The following is a 20,447-nucleotide window of genomic DNA, read 5'->3' as shown; positions in this document are numbered from 1 at the left end:
TGCGAAGGATTGTTGATCAAACCATTTGTTAGGAGCGGGGTGGAATAAAACAAATAAGAATCTAGTATAATTCAAATATTGCATTATACTGTCCACAAATAGTCTATTTTCAGAAATTTTGAAAAATTATTCAATGAGGGCCCAATTCTGGCCCCTCGTCATTATGTTCCCCTTATTGGTGGGCATGATGATGTAATGTTAACGTTAAGGTCTATGCAATATTCAGATAAAAAATGAGAAGAAAAGTACATTAGGTCTTTTTGACAAGTGTAATGGTAAATTTGCATGATCTGGGCTTCACAAGGTCCAAATGCACTATTTAGCAGCTCAGTAGAGCATTCCAGAAAAGGAGGGTCAAACTACAAACTTTTCTTAACTGATGACTTTGTGATGGATATCCTAATTTCAACTACATTGATTTTGAATTAAATATTAATCAGCTAGCTCTCCAAACTAAAAGGTTACTAGTTAATGTGTTACACCCAAAGCTGACGGGTTGGATGTCAGTAATGAATAACTAATGGAGAAGTTGCTCTTGCTAGTCACATAGTAGGTGAACATCAATAATGGCAATACATTTTATTTATAGTGATAAAGACCCTTCACTGATTTCTGGCTGCACATGACAAGGAAGACACCCCGTACACAACTACACATCCACACTAAAGTACCCTTTGTCATTGTGTAGGGTGAACACACCACAATAAACCCACAGTCATAACTTTATATGCATGCACTGCAGTAACATCTAATATTTGGAAAATAAAACACACCCCATCACCGTCAAGTTAACCCCGGGGACTTTATCCATCTCAAAGAAGCGCTCTGTTTCAGTGTCTTCAAGATCTGACATTCTTCTCTTCCACTGTCTCCAGGTCTAAAACAGAGCTGATGTGCAGGGATGTGTCTTATCCAGTGTATAGCTGCCACTTCCAGGTGTGATGTCTGCTGCCATGGTTCTCTGGCCACCAAGGCTGGGTGGTGGTGGTTGTCTGAGAGTGACTGCGAGACAGACCAGTGCATTTTTCTGTTTTTTGCAGTTTTTTTCTTTTGCCACAATTTTGCAGATAAAACCACCTCCAAACGTTTGTGCAACTCCTAGCCGTTTGTCACATTTCTTAGTCAAGTGGACCCATAACTGTTTTGAAACATTTGTAGTGCACTTTTAACAGTGCTCAAAGAGACTTTGCACAATCAGTAGAATCATACAGAATAAATTAAAACATAATACGCAGATATATAATAATAATGATGATGATGATAATAATAATAATAATAATAATAATAATAATAATAATAATAATAATAATAATAATAATAATAATAATAATAAATAGCTAAAAAAAGTTTTATTCATTTAAGGTATTGTAGATTTCATGAGCTTTGAGGGTGCCACTGTATCAACCAATTCAGTCACTTCATTCACTCTGTTTCCATGTACACAAAACACCTGGTGGAACATTAACTACTGTCTCTTCGCATGCATGCCTGTGCACAAATTACATTTATTGGTCTATGTTTGTTTGCCTGTAGCTACACAGAGTATGCAGGTGTGATTGCAAGTGTGTGTGCCATATGACAGCTGGCAATACAGTAAAAGTAAGTTATTAACATGACACAGGAAGACAGGAGGGAGGGGGTCTATAAAGCCTCAGCTGTAGTGCCAACGACATCCTCAGAAATAAGGAGAGTGAAGCAGACAGAATCATTCTATAGATACAGAAAGGAACAAGCAATAGATAATACTTCGGGCCTCCTTGCTTCGAGAGTTTGACATAATTTAATTGAGAGATCGACCTGAGAAGAGTCGTAAGGCTCACAAGATATTTTTAAAACCCAACGAGTTGTTTCTCTCAGAGGAGGTTTAAGAATCAGTATCAGGATGTGTTCAGGCAGTTTTGCCAAGTGTTTGGGGGCCACTCTAGTGCCTTTGTCAGTTCTGTGTGTGCTGTGCAATATCCTGCTCTTCTTCCCCTCTGGGAAATCTATTGAGAGCAAACACATCACAAATGAGGTCTGGTACTTTGGCGGTATTCTGGGATCTGGAGTGCTGGTGAGTGCATGAATACACAACACCTACTGCTTACAATTGGTGAATGTTTATCACAGAACAGAAGATGATATAATTTGTTTTTATATAGTTTGAGACACATTACAGCGTCTTTTGTATAGTTTTCCAAATGTTTGTTGTAACGAGAGAGTGACATGACCCAGGTTCCCTTTTGAATACAATAAAATTTAAACTACACAAAGAAAATGTATTAGTCTTGCATTTATTAGGACTATAGATATACCTACCAGGTTTTTCTTCAATTAATTTATTAGTTCAATTTGCACAATCAAGAAATACCCCTGTTAAAATTCTACATTCAAAAGTGTTGTCTTTAGATTAATTATATGTGTTTGGCTGTCTGGTCCTCAAGACCACGTCTTCTTCGTTTGTAAGACAAATAGACGATAAAGATGTGAAAGCACAGTACTTACAGCTCCACACCTATTATTCAACCTTTGTTATTTATCAGTTTTCTAGACATCTAAGTAATGTCTCTCATCAGCACAAACAGTATGAATCTTCCCAGTCTTGTCGTGTCGTAATAATATAATTAATTAGCATAATTAATCATCTGCTCTGTGTGTGTGAACTTTATGTGTTTTTTGTGAACAGATGATCTTCCCAATTCTGGTCTTCCTGGGTCTGAAGAACAATGATTGCTGTGGTTGCTGTGGCAACGATAACTGTGGGCGGAGATTTGCGGTGAGCAGATGTTTTGCTGTTCAACCGTAATCATAACCAATAACCATAACATGCAAATTTGCAACTGTGGCAACTGTGCTTCCAAGTGCTTCCAGGTGCTTCCAAATTAGAGTCACAGGAAAGGACCCAATGGTTCCCAAAACAATTCCGCAGAAACTGCTGCTTTGTCTGGGTGTTTGTTTGTTTGTTTTTGCTGAGTAAATGATGAACACACACACACACATCCCACTCTATTCTTGGATATGTTGATCACCTTAAACTTAATGTTTCCCTTATGGACAAACAATTTAGGGTGATGCCTCAACTTCACAGCTTTTTACAGACTGTGGCTAGTAACAACCACACAGTCTGAACTGCAGGTCACACAATGCCCAAAGACTTAGCTGATGCGCCAAAATGCATGTGATGCTATGAAGATCATCTCATGTTTTCAAAACGTACACCTAATGAAGGCTTAGTAATAATTATTATTTTCAAGACTCACAAAAATACTTATGGGTAGCTTTTCACAGCAGACATTGTGACACATGCCACATTAATAAAGTTGTGGGTCAGTGGTCCAGCTGCTTTCTGGTCCTGGTGTTGTTGTAAAGGCTTGCTGGAAAGCCTAAAGAGAACAGAGTTACTGCGGAGGTTGTTATAGGATCACCTCTAATGAAAAGAGGCACACAAATTATGGATTCTTAATTCTTAATTTTAAACATGGTTGCAGGGATCAGAAATTTAAGAAGAAAACAGATCAAATCAATTTATTTTTAGTGAAATTAGGTAAAACCCTAAACACAGAAAAGCTAAGCATTAAAGCTTGCAGTTTACTAACAGTTGAGTTGCTGTATGTTGCTGAATGTAGAACCTCTTTCTTTTTTCTTTTTTTTGGAAAAAAGCACAATCCCACTGTCTGCCCATAGACTACCCCTTGCCCACACACACATACAACAGGATGGCATATGAGTGTGCACACCTACCCACATACACACAAGCAACTTGATGAGATTCGGTCAGTGTGACAAAGAATTCCTCTAATGGGAGTTTCACATGACTTTCTCGCACAGAGCAGGTATTGCACTGCAGCAGACACACATTGATCAATACTGGGGAATGTGTAGGTGTATGAGTGTGAGGAAAAGATTTGACAAACAGAAGTCTGTAAGATCACTACACAGACTCACTCACACACTATCTCAGTGGCTCTGTGTTGGCCGTCCTCTGTAAATGACCCTGTGCCTATTCTCTGCACACGGAGAGAAAAACCTCATTGTTGTCATTGTTTAAGAGGTTCAAAAATGAATGTATTGATTCCCTTTCTTTGCTCTTTTTTCAGATGCTGGGCTCCATGCTGTTTGCAGCTGTGGGTGTTTTGGGGTCTGGCTACTCAGTTATAGTTTCTGCTGTGGCCATCAGCTCTGGCCCTATGTGCATGACTTTCCGTAATGCCACATTGACGGTGTGGAACACTCCCTTCAACAAAGGGTGAGACACGCAAAATCATTTTTGCCATCACTGTCAAAAATTTCTATGGAGTTCCTGTAGTAGAAAGAAATTCAAAAGGAAACTGCTGACGCTGACGTGATTGGCTTATCCAGCGTAACAGATGGTTTCTGGAAAGAGGTTATGCATTTTCTTCTAAAATATAATTTTTCAGTGTTGTGGGCCACACAAACATTTGCCCTTGTTGTTGTGAGGTCATAACAGACATCACAGATAGCATGTTTAGATATAGGGAAGAGTTTATGCATCTGCCTGGTGAAAAATGCTTGGGTCATTACCAGATGTGACAGATTTTACTTTTACTCTTTTAATCTAAAATAAATGGCAATTGAGTTTGTGATGCAAGTCACAGGGGCTGAGAACTGCTGTGCTTACTTCTTAATAAACCTGCTTTCTATTTAAATGTTTACATCTGAAACCATGTTGTCTCTTTCTCACCTTCCCTTTCCAGAAACTATTTATCCAAAACTTCTATGTGGTCGGCCTGTAAGGAGCCAGTGGATGTGGTGTCCTGGCATCTGACTCTGTTCTCTATACTGCTGGTTGCGGGTTTAATCCAGGTGGCAATCTGTGCGGTGCAGGTGGTGAACGGCCTCCTGGGAGCTCTGTGTGGGGACTGCTGTCGCTGCTGTGAAAAGGTTAGTACCTGCTCTCATATTCAGATTAGTCTGTTTGTGAAAGGAAATTATTCAATCAACTAAGCAAACAAAATTTAATCAATATAATTTGCCTGGAATAACAAGAAATATAGAGGAAATGTTAGTGAAAAAGGAAGGAGCCAATGTGGGAATTTTAGAAAGTAAAAGAAAAAAGTCACAAGTAAAACACTTGCAATACAGTACTGATAACTGAAAACAAATCAGTATATCTGTACACTGCTATTCAAGTCAAACTCTAATAACATGAAAATTTTTATGTTTGTCTTTCAGGGTGATAACTAAGTGGTTCCTGCTGCTAAAGGAAAAGAGGAGTCTGATGGTGGCTGTTTTTTGTTTTCCCTTGTATTTATTATTTCTTGTTTTATCTACTATACACCATGGCAACTTGAGCTACAGTGTGTGAAACATGGTGAAATGACGGGGCTCTGATCTAAATAGTTTCACATCTGCAGTCTTTTTATGATTGTTAGATATTTCCAACAACAACCACTGTTAATGATTTTTTTTATTCTATACACTGAATATAGAATAAGAAAATCTGTTATATATTTAGATACATATAAACAATTGCGATATTCTATTAAACCGTGAGTAAAGATGTTATTTTTATATTCATATGACAAGCAGACAGCACAGGACCATTATTGCATCCACTATTGCTTCATATGTTCTGATTTAATTCAAAAGACAACATTAAATGACGATAACCTACTGAAAAACAATTTCCTTTCTTCTTTCTTTTCTTTTTTATATATTGAATTGCTATCCTCCAGCTTATGAATGCCCCCTGCTGGACCTTTGGTGTGCATGTATGAGGAAGAGTGAGTGCACTGTCATGTGCCAGAACACTCTTACTTAGACCAACAGTAGAATAATCATATGTTGTATAAGTCTCACATTCAGAAAAGTAAGCTGAAGCAGGAAACAGCATGCACATTTATTTCTAACATTCCCATTTCTCTACGGCAACAGCTGCTGCCATCACTGGTTGTAAACAAATGTGGCATCATGCCTTTCTATACCAAACCCTTTGTTATTGCAAAGGGAATTCATAAAAATAAATGTCAGCTTCTAATATAAATTTCTGAAACTGAAATAAATAAATGCCTTAGTCTTTAAGAACATCTGATGTTGAAAACTGTTGGATCTGCTGTAAACTGATGGCATAACCAGGCACTGACCTTTACAAGGGCTGTGGTGGTCCAGCTAAAACCACTTTTCAATACCATTTTCAGTGATTCCAGAGCAAACATTTAAGTCAATCTTACACCACGTGACCATGCAGAAAACGATTAAACGGACAGAAGCTGATAATACTGCTTGAAAGGGAAGATCATTAAAAGACTTTGCACTTGCCAGATTTTAAAGAGAATTGCAAATCCAACAAAATTATTTAGCTTCGTAAAACTTTACTTTTAAAAATATACATAGCACACAACTAAGTGCGCTGGCAGCATTGTATGCAGAAGCAAAGATGCATTATTGAGATTTTAAAAAGAACAGAAAACCAAATATGTCCGTCCATGAAGTGATTGCCGCTTAGTGTTGTCATTTTTATAACTTGAAATTATTATGAGGTGGAATGTTATACGCTTTTAAAACGACGAACACTTGTTAGACTTGAGTTGGTACACATCTGACTGTTGTCCCGTTCGGCTCTGTAGTGGAACTGAAGGGAGAGCAGCGGGGCGAACACGGAAGGAGTTATCTGTGGTACCAGCTCGGCGTAGGTCAGCTGGCCTCCCACGGACACTGGGAGTCATCATAACATTAAAATATGCGGATTTTATCGTAAAACAAAGGTAATGACATTATCCGTTGTAGAGCGGCGTGTTTTTTTATCACGAGGCTTTCCAGGTGTGGTTAGGGTGAGCTGTGAGTTCAGTTCCGTTGTTGAACGTTACTTACTCTGAGCGGAAGTAGCAGTCCTGTCAGAAGTCCTTCACCTGAATGAAGCTTTCAACGTGAGCCGTTCAGGTGTAAAAACCACCACGATTTTTTTTTTAAATCAAAGTGCATTTTGTGTTTGTATTCTGTTTGGGAGACAGAGAGATCTTGAACTAAACGAATCCACCAGTTACCTGATACAGAGAAAATAGTTATTAAATAAATAAGGTACAATTTAAAACAATGGTATTTTTTTTTTTTTTTTTTTTGTTTCTTTGTTCGCTATCATAGTAGGTACTATGTCTGGGTTTTCATCTGTTGGACAAAAAAAAAAAACAAAAAAAAAAACAACTTTTATGTGCTGATTTGTTTTTTGTTTTTTTTTTTTTGTTTTTTGTGGGCATTTTTTCATACCAAATCATTTATCAGCAATTAAATCTTATCTTAAATTTCACCCTAAAACCAATGTACATTTAATTTTTATATTTTTTTTAACCAAACACATTAGCATTTATGGTGTTTCTGCTCTGCCTAACTACCTCTGTTTATTGATCAGATGCTCACTGCTGTATTTAGAAGAAGCACATTTGCAGCCCAGAAGGTAAAGGAAAATGTATGATGGTCCTATTGTTCATCTTCCATAATGACAAGTAATATACTATTTTAATTCTAACAGAGTCTTGTTATTCACCAGGTTTTTCACTGGGCAGGTACTCCACAAAGATGCTGGACATCAGCCCTGACTGGAGTTTCTGATGGTGATTCTGTCTTCGTGCAGACCTGCTGGGCATCATCAGCGCAGCTGCCTTCTAGAGAACGGGACAGCGGATTTTTAAAACCTCACGCTTTCCTCGGTTTAAAGAGGGCTGAGTCTTTCCTGAGTGCTCAAACTCATGTTTTTCCATTTCCAGTGAGGAACCAGCATTTCCACTCTTCTGTTGTGAGGATGAAGAAACGACTGCTGCCTGAACCTCCTCCCAGAGAGCTAGACCTGCTGCGCTATGATATGAAGGACTTGTTGAAGAGTCCCAAACCTGCCCTGTACCTGGGGTTTGCAGGGCTACTACCCTTTGTGTGTCCTACTCTGCTGATGGCTGTGACTGAGAACTACCTCCCAGAACTGGCCTTTGCCCAGTTAGCCTACAGTGCTGCCATTATTTCCTTCTTGGGTGGAGCACGCTGGGGATTTGCTCTTCCTGAGAGCAGTCCAGCCAAACCAGACTGGATAAACCTGGCCAACAGTGTGGTTCCTTCCCTTCTAGCTTGGGTGACCATGCTGATGAGTGACAACATCATTCCTGCAGTCACTATGGTTATCATGGGGCTTGGAATCTCACTGCATTATGACCTCTCTCTTCTGCCAACTTACCCCAGCTGGTTCAAAGCACTGCGCTCCATCCTAACCACTGTGGCAATGTTTTCTCTAGTTGGCACACTCATAATGAATGGCATATACCCTGAAAAGAAACTGTTTTCAGACTAAAGCCTGTATAATTACTCAATTTCCACCAGTTTTATTTTGTTGAACCAACATCAAGATTTGTCTTTTTTAATTTATGGCACAAGTAACTAGCATCAGCCCTCTTAAATTGAATGCATTTATCAGAGGATGTACGTTTTATGTCACGTCAGAGCAGAAAAAATTTCACGTGCCGACCTGTCACAAACAGGATGCAGTGAGGATAGTCCTTCTGAACTTCTGAACTGAAGGTCAATTGTCTTTCACATTAACCTATTACATTAAACGTGGTATGTGTATCAAATGTTAATGTGAGTATACCATCTTTCAGATTATATGCTGCCAGAGATTTTACTTGCTACCACTATGTGTCACCAGAGATATTTAATTTGAAATATGGACAAAGCCACTCATGTAACAAATCAGCATTAACTCTATCTGTATTGGTGAGGTAATGGGACTTAAATAATGTGAAGGAACACATAAAAATTTTTGCAACAAGCAAATGTTGCATATTTTAACTTAATTATTCAATTGGAAATTTTTATATGCACATCAGGTATTGTTAAGTTGAAAAGGTATTATTTTCTGCTTTATTATTGTAGTATTACAAATTAGCAGAGCCACTCTCACTCTTTCCTTGCTTAGGATCAGACACCTTAAGTCAGGAGTACTGACATCACAGGGGAAAAAGGCATTGCATAAGAAGTGAACTGGAGTAATCTGTATTTAAACCGCAGGGTCAGCTGCACGCCATCAAATGGCACAACATACAGGGCTCCAGTGAAAGCTTGTACTGAGTTTAGAATGCATCAAGGTTTATGACAAATGTTTAATATGTCTCTCATAAATTTAAACAACCTCACATCTTCCCATATGTATTCAAAATTTTTTATTACTGTAAACACCAGCACCTAATTAACCAAATATTGGAAATAAAAGGCAAGAAAAAAGGAGAGTGGAGAAGTCGGAAGACAGAGAGAAATCACATAAGGCACATTACTCCCCTGTTTACCAAACTCCCTGAAAAGGTGCCATAATAATTCCCTGTGTAAAGGAGACCATTGTGAACCCAGCAACACGTTGAGTGAAATCCAAAAGGTGTAAAGGTGTAGCTGTCTAGAAATTTGTGGTAAATGTCCAATGTTTAAATATGTTATCGCACTTAAATGAGCAATGAGACTTATGAACTCGACTAGTGATGTTCACGGAGATAATAAAATATGGTTATTCAACTTTAGCATGGGATATTTTGGATATCCCATCAGAATCAATAGCACTAGCAAAAGGTGCTTTTGGTAAATTTTTAGATGAACCTGTGACCCATTTCTGGTAAAGTGACATCAACAAGACCGATACATTACACAACTTGTATAAAAACATAGATCGTTTCTACTTAAACCAAAAAATTTGACCAAAATATGTTGGAATCAAAAAGAAACATCTCCAAGTGCTCTTCTTAATATCTTTTTCTTTGGTTGATTAAATGGATAGTTAGTTAACCCAAACTCTGTCCAAAGACCCTCAGTGCAGTTCAGTTTTTTTTTATATCAAATGCTGCCTGGATAAACTCCATACAGATGGAAACACTGTAGAAGTCTAATTAATTGCTTTTATGCAAATGATTTTCTAAACACTTTTTTATGTAGTGGCTCAACAGTTTTACCAAAGGTCCTGCAGTCACTCCAAAACTTCTACAGTGGCTCCATCTGCAGAGTACAAAATGAGGTGACCTAAAGGTAAACACTTTATTAGCATGACAGTCCCTCTGATATGTAAGCAGGGAGGTGTTTTTGAAATACGATCATTTACGTGCTGGTATTCAGAGATGACTCTGCTGCCTACTTCTGAATCCCCAGGCCAGACCGCATGTACTCATACACAACGTAGCTGATGCTGACAGCCGGTATAACCTTCATGAAATTGGGTAGGATGCCACGGTAAAGTCCAAAGAAGCCTTCCTTTTCTAGAATCTTCTTCACCATCCGGCTCATCGGCAGCTGCTCTGAGCCCTCCACAGAAGCTGAGAAAAGGAACAGTTCCAATCAGATGGTAAAAGAAAGCTTAATTTTGTCACATTTCTCGATTCCTTTCATGTGTAATGCTTATTTATTGAGACAGTCTTTTCTTTTCTCCTTAAGGCAGCACAGTTGTTTTTAAAGCTTTTAAAGTGCAGGACTACAACTTTAACAGTGATCTCAAAATAACAGATTTAAATAGCCTCCAACTGAAGAAGAATGTCCCTAAACACCTTTCTCACTGCCATCTTATTTCACTTCAAGCCGTCAAAAAAACAAACAAAACCAAAAAAAAAAACCAGCACACTTTGAACTCATCTTGTGAATCAAACTCAAACCAGTTAACACAACTACTTTTGGAGAATAGACTATATTTGACTTTCCTTGGCAATTACTTTTTTCTATATGCATTTCTAAGGCTATATTCCTAGTCTTTTAATGCAACAAGGTACATTCAGTTCAGTTAATCATACCTTGTGCCTGCATCCTGGTGCGAATCAAAGCCAAAGGGTAGCTGGCTAACTGGCCACATGTGCTGGATATGGTACCACAGCCGAGCAGAACCAGAACACCTGGGTTAGCTGTGTCTTTCGCGTAGCGGGACAACCAGAAGTTCTTCAAGCTCTGAGGATTGATACGCAGTATGTGTGTGAGGAAGATATATTAGTTTTGTGTTCCTACATAGCAAACATGAGTTCCCGTCCATATTTTCCAGATGAAGATGGGTGAACAACAAGTACCTCATAAACTGCCAGATCTATACCAGCATATGGGATGATCCCCAGAATATTAGGAACGTAGCCCTTGTAAAATGCCTTCACTCCCTCATTTTTCAGGATTTTCTTGGCACAATCAAACATTCCTGAGTACTGTCCAGTCTTCCTCAGGGTCAGACGGGTTTTCATCACCTGAATAGACAGAAAATACAAGTATGTAAGGAGTGGAGCTAAATATTTAATTAAGTGTTAAATGTGCAAATATGATCACTAAATGTTTACTTTTTTTCATGAAAATAATGCTACTTTATTGATCAGCTATGCAATACAAACACTGTACACATTGAAAATACACATACAAAATGCATGTCCCTACAAGTTGTGCAAAGTTACCTAAAAATACAGAAACATTACGACCACAAACACAGACACATAAACTCTTTTTTTAGTTCCTCTGAAGTTAAAGGGTCTTATCTGCTCACCTCCATGGGGTAAATGGCAGTTTGGGCTGTGGCTCCAGCCAGTGATCCAGCCATGAATCTCTCATGGGTCTTTATTTTCCCTGGCTCAGTGGACAGCAGCTTCTTATACTGATGAGAAATACAGCGAATAGAGGAGTGAGGAATGAAATAATAATCAGCAAGTCTGTTCCGAATCATCTCATTATGAGAATAACATTGGCTAGTAATTAACTTGAGCTGAAACATGAACCATTTCATAGTTTTAGTTCAATATTTTATCTCTGATAATACAACGTCACATTAGTTGCTCAAGCAGACTGATATGTCAGCTTCATTACCACCAAGAAATTGCAAACTATAATTCATTTGCAATTGCCTGAAACCAAACTTATGTGAATTTACCTGTTCATAAGCCATGAACTTAATGGCTGTCTCAGGGGCAATTTTCAGGACATTAACACCATTTCCTCTCCACAGAGATGTCACACCTCCCTCTTTTAACATCTGTTTGAAACCACCGACCAGGCTTATTTGGTTGCTCTTAGAAGCATGAACCTGTAAAGAAAAAAGGACACTGATGTTATGTAGGTTGAGACTAGAAAACGTGTTGCAAGCATTATGAATGCATATATGGAGGCAGCTGCCTCATCATTTATACAGGAGATGTGAAACCCCTTAAGTAGCGTTTTGAGCGCTCTCTGAATGTGCGAGTGCAAAGGCCTGCCAACAATTCTTGCAGCGTGAATTGAATATGTGAAGTCATACAGTATCTGATAACAAACACACACACACACCTGCATGAAGACCTTCATTCTGTCCAATGGGGCGGTTCCTGTACGGGACACAGCACCTGCCATGGCTCCTGCTGCCAGCTGCTTCCACCACAAACCAGTGGTCTTCTCGTCCTCCGTGAACTCATCTGGAATAGTGAGGCTATCACCGATATCCAGCACCTACACACAATGTAATACCATTAAATCACAATCAAGGACTGTCAATTAGCATCTGCAAAATGTGTTCAAGTCAGACTACTTCTGGAAACTCGCTTTCAATTAAATGTTAATCTTTCATTCTTCTTTGCATTAGTATAAGAAAAGATTTTTGTGGTATATTTGTGTGTTGTTGTTGTTGTTTGATGTCTTCAGAGCCTTCGGAAGCTGCAGCCGCCGCCATTTTGCCCTACAGTTACCATGGTTACTCCTCAGAATTTCCGGACTTGGCAGTTCCCGCTAAACTCTGTTACTACAGCTACCTGTGAAGTTTTTTTTAATAAACAAATAAACAAATAAGCTTTCGATTTATTTGTTATGTAAGAGTAGGTATTATCTCACACAATGTGTTCCGATAACATCTACAGGACGATATAGACGGCGGTTGGCCGACATTGATCGTGGAATTCATTTAAATTCCCTCTAATGTTAGCTTCCCCCAGCGCCTGATAGCAGCATTAGCTTACCTTTTTATAAATGTGCTGCCTGCGTGTTTTCATAGTTTGTGCCAACTGTGTCGTTTTAGCGAGTGACGGGAAAAAGGATAAATCATCTCCCGATCGTCGGAGGAAACTTTAGTTTGAGTAAACATAGTTGCCCCGAAGAGAAACGTCCGTCTTTCACATTGTTTCGTTTCTTTTCGATTATTTGACACCTTTCTGAGACACTTGATAATTCCCGGTTCAATTGATTACATTTTACTGAGTTACTTTTACTTATCGTTCTGAAAAAAAAAAAAAAAAAAAAAAAAAAGTAATTCAACAAACATTTTCGGTCACATTAACGACATTAATTGCTCAGTTTCTCGTTGATCTGAGACGCTTACAAGTCAACACAACCCCAAAAACAGATGACTGGCAGCACCAGATACACAAAATGATCCAGGAACTTACATAACTGCAGGTGCTCCTGAGGGATGAAGCCCCCCCCCCCTCACAGTTTACACTGACAGAGCAGGAAAAGCATGGACAGATCCTTGCTCTGATGAGACCATAGTGATTCATTTCGCATAATTTCACAGCACTGATTACTTCAGACTGCTGGTGACGACTGTTCATTGCCTGTTGTATTCAAGTGCAACACAATAGTTTAAATGTTCATGTTGCTGTTTCCACTCTCTAAGAGTTTACCCACCTGTGGAACACAATATATAAGACAATATTCATTTTAAACATAAGTATCCCTCAAATGTGTTAAATATAGGTATGCGCCTGGAAACGCTAGTTTTGAATTACCCGATACGTACATCTGACACGGTATTGTTGATGATCAACTAAAAGAGGCTGATATACTGGTACAGCTGATCACTTCAGGACCAAAAGGATCAATATACAAACCTACCACATCCACCTCCACCTCATAGATCCCTCCATCATCTTCAAAGTCGATGAAAAACCAGTTTGCCTGGCGTTGCTGCTGCTGAGGCTGCAGCAGAGCCATGGCCATCTCGTGCCTTTGATAAAGCTGCTGATCCAATACTGTACAAGATCCCCCTCAAACTGATATGGATCCTTTACACAAGTCTAACAAGCCGCTCAGTCAGATGAGGTGAGAGATGCTCCGTGCAGAACGGCCAGTAACCATCAATACTGGGGGGCAATGGGAATTTGCCACTGCCATGAATGTTACAAGCTACTGTTGCACTCTCACCCTCCTCTCTCCTGTATAGTCCTGTACTAGACTTCCTCTCTCATCGACCTGTTCCAATCCCATTTATGAGTTAATCCCCTCACAGGTCAGACTGAAATTAGCTTATCTCTGCCAATGTTAGCAGCTACAGGTTTATTTAACCTCTGAGATTGTGCCAGTGAACAGAGGCAGCAGACGTCAGAGATTAGCCATTGACTGTAACCGGCATGCTACAACTGTACGTGTCCCCTTATTCGTTCAATCTACACTTAAAAATGTATTTTAGCATTGTGACAGTGGCGGTCATTGCTGTAATAAAGCTTGTTGTGAGAAGGTCAAGCATCCTTTCCAATGCCAGCCTGTACTTCTCAGTACAGTCTTGATCACTTTCATAAGATACAAAGTTTTCATTCAGTCTTTTCAGTTTCCTCGTATTCTTTCTTTTCTCACCTCTTCCCCAGAAACGAATGAACATAATCTATTACCACAGAGGATCTGTTGCCAAAGTCCTCTGATAAATCCACTATCAACTGACATTTCGCTCTCACAACTCTCTCCCTTAGTGCTGGGTTGGATCTTAATCACATTTAAAGTGAAGTTTTTATTTTTCAATGATAGTGCTTCCTTGACCTATTCAGTTAGGAAAGAAATGCAGATGTTCATGACCAATTTCTTATCTCGGCTGTAATGGCAACTCTTTTCATTGAAGGGGATTGCAACATGACGTTAAACCCTTATCAAAATAAATGAGATGTTACCAAAGAAATTCATTTTGTGGTATGAAAGGGTGCCACTGTGTCTGAAAAAAATAAAAAAAATAATAATAATAATTATCCATGTTTTATGATCGCTGCTCTCTCTCTCAGACACGCTTACATATAGTTGCATCTAGTGCTGTTACAGAGTCGTGCCTGCCCCTCACCGTGCTGTGCTTCCAGTAGCGGATAATCTCCTGCAGGTTGGTAGCTGGGTTAAACAAGAAGTGCTCCCTCCATTCATTCCAGTCCACGGTCATGGTGCCATCCACATCGATACTGCATAACAAAAAGAGAAAACATTTCATTCATTTCATGCTTGGAATGATGTGATCTGTAGATCCTGCCTCAGTTCTGTCTGGAGAGGCACCAGATTGAGTGGAGATGTGTTCATGTAAAATCTTATTTTCTACAAAAATCTGAAACTCATGGCAAATTATTTCAGTCTCACATAATTACCACTATGCTCATGAGGACAATTCAAAAGATTGACTTTAATTTGTGTTACATACTTTAATGGCTGGAAACAACTGTTGGAATTATTAAGAGCAAACCAATAAGGCCTAGAAAATTAACAGAATTCATCAAATTTTGCTCAAATAATTAACCAAGCCACATTGTAAATTTTCTTCTTTTTTTTGCCTTGTTTATTGATAAAGGAAAACGTTGACAGGAGAGGACAGACATGTCCATCATGATAAAATAAAAATAATAATAATGCATTGTCAGAACTTTAATAATCTTTACCCCACATTCCAGACACATTTTACAAACAAGTAAGGCCATATTTTATAATATTTTAGAAGTAACATTTTGTTTTTCATTTACCTTTACTGATTGCTATCTTAAATTCCCATCATATATTTAAACACTCTGTCAAAGGAAAAGGGAAACTAGATCAGTAATAATGCTGATGTTTTGAATTCTTTTTACTTCTTGGACTAGTTAAGGTCCTTACTTCTGCTCAGCCAGTGAGAAGAGAGCGATGAATAGAGCGCATGCAAACCACAAGTAGGTCACAAGATATTAAGACCAAAATCATGTTAATCCCCAACTATAACAATAAAAATATTTATATAAAGTCATTTTACAGAATAAACAATACAAATTAATAACTTCCCCTTTGGTCTGTTCTTAGAGCTATTCTACGCTCATCTGACTCACTGTACATGTTTTATTTCCTTCCGATGTGCCAGCTCAGCTTAGTGATACATAAATTACTCTGGTTTCAAAAGAGTTCTCTCAGTCTGGTTCATTGCCACGCACATCCTGCCTTATTCTCTTTTCACACTATGATGTGGGCTCCCGTGCTGCAGCTTCAGAATTTGTTTATGCAAATGGACGACATACCACTCAAGTCCCTGCATAAAAATGGACAAGCTTGCAAAGCAAACAACAGTTTGAAGTCCTCTCCTTTCAATAACCTTCACTTTTTATATTCGATTTTTATGACCCCTATAATGTTAAACTGAAACTGCACCAGACATCAGATCACATCACATCACAGCAAGGGGGCAAAAAGGTTAGACTCCCATAAGACAGAAAAAAATATTATCAAAGTTACGATTTCCAAAAGAATTTTTTTATGTGTAATATATATAGATTAAGCTGCGTTTTCACACAACCTCAGTAGAGTATAAATGCATTCTTTAATTAAAGGAGGTAGTCTGAAAACGTTTGCACTTCTTCCATCACTACATCCTATCCGCGGAACTCGTATTTCACTACATAGTATGCCAAGTGGTTTGTTCAATCACCGCTAACCAGTCCTGCAATAAATACATCCCTCAGCTGCCTCTACATTCATTCAGTGGGCTCTAAAAGTCCGACACCACCTTCAACTACTCTTAACACGCTTTCCCCCGTTCAGTCCAACCTCTCGCCAGGTCTTTATCATGTGCCATGTACCCGCTTGAACTGGTTATCAGTCCGTCACACTGCTCACAACTTTGTGCTCCAAATTCCATTCTTTCACTTTGAGTTAAAGATGGTCAGATTTTTGTGTCACTGAACTCACCACCAATAAAAACAAGACCTAATTAACGACCAACTATAAAATAAGCAGAAATACCTCTTAAGGATTTTCTTTGCATCTTCTTTGGTGACTTCCACTCCCAGATCAGCAAGCGACTGCTTTATCTCCATGAAATCTATTCTGCCTGTTGAACATAAAAACACAGTAGTCCAGTAGTTGCAGGTGACTTGCCAAAATTAATCCATACTGTGGTCAAATCCATGAAGATTAAATTTGCTAGAAAACAAAACATACCATCATTATTTTTGTCCAAGCTCTTGAAGGTCAACTGTAATTTCTTTTCATGCTCCTTCAGGTACTTGGAAAACTCACTGAAGTCGAGCTTGTCATCTTTGTCTTGGTCACCAGAGGAGACAATTTTCTGCAGGAAAAACAGAAGTTTATTGATCCAGTTTATTCAGGTCATATAGTGACTGACTCTTTTGGCTGTTGGGAGTGTCAGACCTGCTCACTCAATGAAGACAAATGTTTCGGATTTGCTGTGACATTAAGCAACACTGTCATCTATTTCTCAGAGGAAATGCTTGGCTCTGCCAGTTGGTGGCGAGGTAACGCAGTGAAATGCTTCCTGAAGTTATCTGAATTTACTTCCTGTTCCAGCTCCATAACTTGGCCTAATTACCTGCCATAACTTTTCCCTCCTATGGTTTATGCTGTTGCCTTTTGGTTTTATTTGTCCTGATTTACTCTCAATGACTTGTCACCGACTTTTGCTCTGTAAAAAAAAAAAAAAAAAAAAGGGTTGTGCTAAGTTTATAGAGGCATCATTCTTGATTAGGAAAGTTTCTTTCAGTTGTCTTGCGTGTAGCAGTTACACAAAAATGTGCTAAGTCAGACTCACTTCCTCAAGCGATCAGCTGTTTCACATGCCAACATGTGAATCAAGCCTCTTGTTTAGCCTCTATCATGGAAGCTGATTAATGGACAGAAGAAGAGCTGCCATATAACAATTCCTCCAGCTAAATGAGGCTGTTAGAAAAGCAGCCAGTGTGAACGTTTGTTACATCTTTATCAAATTATTATCATATAATTGCATTCATAAGGACACCCCCTGTTTCATAGCACCTGGTCTTGTGCATTGGTGATCTCTTCTTACCTCCTTGTCTGACTCATATCATTACAAGTAACAGACCCATTAACGTGTCTGAAGAATGCATGATTATTTGATTTGGAAAGGTGGGACCATCCCCTTAAAGTCATAGCCCACAATAAAAACACTAATCTACACATAGCAATTTGCACTTTGAGACGGTTTGAGAAATACGCACACACCTTTTCAGCACCCTTACCTGCCTGAACTAGCTGCTATAAGAGAATCTAGATCACTGCGATATATTTATGGTCCTGGTGATTTATTACCATATCAAAGTATGAGAAAGGTTTGAGTAAACTCCTAGTTATAGATCTGGAGGCTGCCCTGAAAACCCAGTCTGATTTGTTGGATTATGAGTAAAACATGCTGATACAGTTCTGGGACATTTCAGCATCTGTAATGAGAGTAAGTCAAGAATAGCCCCTTCCGCTCTCTGCTCCTTACAAGGCATGAATTCAATATTTTACTGCAATAAGGAAAAATCTCAAACTTTGACAAAGTATTATGTAAGACATAATATGCTTAATATGTTAAAGCAAAGATCATGTGCTACCCAAACAGATACTAAATAGACTTTCCAGTGCCACAGAACTTTCATACAGCTCATAGAGCATAGAATCTAAATTTGCCTTGACTAGAAAAGGGTCATCTGTTGATAAAGGTTATGAAGTATTCAGGAAAACTTCAGCAGAGTTGCTAATCCAACCTGCAGTGAGAGGCTCACGTTTACGCTGTGTATGTTTTGCTTGGCATCAAAAGCTCTTTCCAGGACACCACATTTACAGTAGCTCGTACTGAACTGAACATCTACGGGGGGGCACATTTGGAACTGCTAATATGAAATAAATATACTTCAGCCTGCAGTCCTGAGGCTGGCTGATGAATTCAACCATTTATCAAGAGCGAAAAGAGTTTACTGTTAAAATCATGACCAACAGTTTTGATCCAGGGTGGGTGCAGCAGCAGATCCAGTCACTGAGGCCTGTAGTTTGGGTTTATGACTGACACAGCTCTGAAATCTTCCAGCGCTAGAATACATGTTTGTGATTACAACTGCGTCTGCCGCATCCGTGGCTCTACCTGAGCTACTCCCTTCCCGATTTTGAAGCCCATGGCGGTCAGGCCGGCCTTCAGCTCGGACACATCCACCTTCCCATCCCGGTTGGTGTCCAGCTGGGCGAACAGCTCCTCGTACGCTTTCGACGCATCTTCTGCGCACTGGCAGTCCGTAAATAAGAGCTTCTTTACGATGCGATGCATGGCTGAACTGGAAGGCCTCTGGAGGTCTTCTCACACACACACACACACACACACAAACCGATTCCTGCGGTTGGCACTTCTGGGTTCAAGCAGTTGGGCCGCCCCGGGATTTCCGCAGTGCAGCTTGGAGAAGAAATGGACGGGAAGTCTTCATAAATCGCTTAAAAGTGTAATCCTGCAAATATAGCGTGTGTTTCCCGAGGTCTGTTGACGGGATGAGGTAGCTGACAAAAAGGGTGGAGAGATTCTGCTGGGTTTTCCTCGGAGGACCTCCTCTTTTACTGCGCACACACACACACACACATACACACACACTACAGGGACACACCCTTCTACACTAACACACACTTCCCACAACAACACACACTGCTACTGTCAGGATACTCTTTCACCTGCATGTGTTAGTGTACTGGGGAGCTGTTTAACTTTTACTGTTTGAACCTCAAAAAAATAGTCATACATTCATAACTTTTCTATGTGTGGTGACATCACAGACGAGCGCGAATGGACCGCAGACTGCAATCATACGTGTAATCCCTGCCCCCATTGTGGTACAACGTTAAAAGGAGTAATCTGTTTCAGTTCTGTGACTCATATCCAGAGGAATCTGACGGCTGCTCCAAACAAAACATATCCCCAGAGGTTTTTCATCGGACTGTCCATTATTTTGGAGGCCAGAGAGGCAGAGATGTGGTTGCGGCGTTCAGGTGAAAGTCCTTGACCCATGGTCTGCTTCTAGTAACACACAGTGCTTTCACAATAAATAAATGCTTCTAATAAATTCTAATAAATAAAAATAAGGATTGGGTTTCCAACAGTTCTGCATTTAAGAACTCAAGGTTTGAGAAAACTTTGCATGATTGGCAAGAACATACATGTGAATTATTTATATGCAGGTACTATATAGGACTTTTTTCATGTTGGAATTACGCACATGTTGATTTTGCAGATTGTGCCTGTGTACGAATAATATTGGTTAATGCACATGGGGAGGAAAAAAATTTAAATAATGCCATGTTTTTCTTGCTTGAAAGTTTCATAGCAGTGGCTCCATTGGACCAGAGGGAGGCGACAGATGTTATGCAACAGCAGCTGGTTTCACTTTGTTGTCATCAGGTCAATCGGTGCTACAGTTGTTCCGACTGGCCGCCTGGTGGCAGTAGAGGCGGGAGGCAGGTTCTCCTCAACTACAATCAAGGTAGCATATGACATCACAGTGCATCCGTGAAATTAATACTTACTT

General features: G+C 39.4%; 3 protein-coding genes across 4 annotated transcripts; 2 read left to right on the top strand and 1 right to left on the bottom strand.

Annotated features, from left to right (window-relative positions):
• The first annotated feature begins 1,882 nt into the window (after positions 1 to 1,882).
• tm4sf4 (transmembrane 4 L six family member 4) lies at positions 1,883 to 5,285 on the top strand. The gene is made up of 5 exons (XM_029500784.1): positions 1,883 to 2,053; positions 2,666 to 2,755; positions 4,077 to 4,225; positions 4,695 to 4,881; positions 5,173 to 5,285. The coding sequence occupies exons 1-5, from the start codon at positions 1,883 to 1,885 to the stop codon at positions 5,182 to 5,184; spliced, it is 609 nt and encodes a 202-aa protein (XP_029356644.1). The 3' UTR covers positions 5,185 to 5,285.
• A 1,325-nt stretch (positions 5,286 to 6,610) lies between these two features.
• Positions 6,611 to 9,563, top strand: LOC115041671 (transmembrane protein 69-like). 2 transcript variants are annotated; one of them, XM_029499327.1, is made up of 3 exons: positions 6,611 to 6,704; positions 7,346 to 7,390; positions 7,484 to 9,563. In XM_029499327.1, exons 2-3 carry the CDS (start codon positions 7,346 to 7,348, stop codon positions 8,270 to 8,272), a joined length of 834 nt encoding a protein of 277 aa, XP_029355187.1. In that variant the 5' UTR covers positions 6,611 to 6,704; the 3' UTR covers positions 8,273 to 9,563. The 2 variants fall into 2 exon arrangements, with proteins under 2 accessions (XP_029355187.1, XP_029355186.1); XM_029499326.1 differs by having other exon boundaries at positions 6,622 to 6,704; positions 7,346 to 7,402.
• Positions 9,128 to 19,461, bottom strand: slc25a24 (solute carrier family 25 member 24). Its single transcript, XM_029499323.1, has 10 exons — positions 19,025 to 19,461; positions 17,086 to 17,212; positions 16,888 to 16,975; positions 14,984 to 15,095; positions 12,238 to 12,396; positions 11,846 to 11,998; positions 11,465 to 11,572; positions 11,007 to 11,174; positions 10,740 to 10,890; positions 9,128 to 10,271 (listed from the first exon to the last, which is right to left on the bottom strand). Exons 1-10 carry the CDS (start codon positions 19,202 to 19,204, stop codon positions 10,090 to 10,092), a joined length of 1,428 nt encoding a protein of 475 aa, XP_029355183.1. The 5' UTR covers positions 19,205 to 19,461; the 3' UTR covers positions 9,128 to 10,089.
• Positions 19,462 to 20,447: the final 986 nt, after the last annotated feature.

Source organism: Echeneis naucrates, chromosome 4 (genome assembly GCF_900963305.1).
Source record: "Echeneis naucrates chromosome 4, fEcheNa1.1, whole genome shotgun sequence".
Classification (NCBI taxonomy): domain Eukaryota; kingdom Metazoa; phylum Chordata; class Actinopteri; order Carangiformes; family Echeneidae; genus Echeneis; species Echeneis naucrates.
This window is presented reverse-complemented; position numbering and strand designations above follow the sequence as displayed.

Bases quoted from the DNA above. Each gene is read 5' to 3' on its own strand.
- tm4sf4 (XM_029500784.1), top strand. From the start codon at position 1,883: ATGTGTTCAGGCAGTTTTGCCAAGTGTTTGGGGGCCACTCTAGTGCCT. The intron at 2,756-4,076 runs GTGAGCAGATGT...CTCTTTTTTCAG, and splicing joins ACTGTGGGCGGAGATTTGCG to ATGCTGGGCTCCATGCTGTT. The intron at 4,226-4,694 runs GTGAGACACGCA...TTCCCTTTCCAG, and splicing joins AACACTCCCTTCAACAAAGG to AAACTATTTATCCAAAACTT.
- LOC115041671 (XM_029499326.1), top strand. From the start codon at position 7,346: ATGCTCACTGCTGTATTTAGAAGAAGCACATTTGCAGCCCAGAAGGTA. The intron at 7,403-7,483 runs GTATGATGGTCC...GTTATTCACCAG, and splicing joins CCCAGAAGGTAAAGGAAAAT to GTTTTTCACTGGGCAGGTAC.
- slc25a24 (XM_029499323.1), bottom strand. From the start codon at position 19,204: ATGCATCGCATCGTAAAGAAGCTCTTATTTACGGACTGCCAGTGCGCA. The intron at 11,999-12,237 runs GTGTGTGTGTGT...TTTTCTTTACAG, and splicing joins GAATGAAGGTCTTCATGCAG to GTTCATGCTTCTAAGAGCAA. The intron at 11,573-11,845 runs GTAAATTCACAT...ATTTCTCATCAG, and splicing joins AGTTCATGGCTTATGAACAG to TATAAGAAGCTGCTGTCCAC.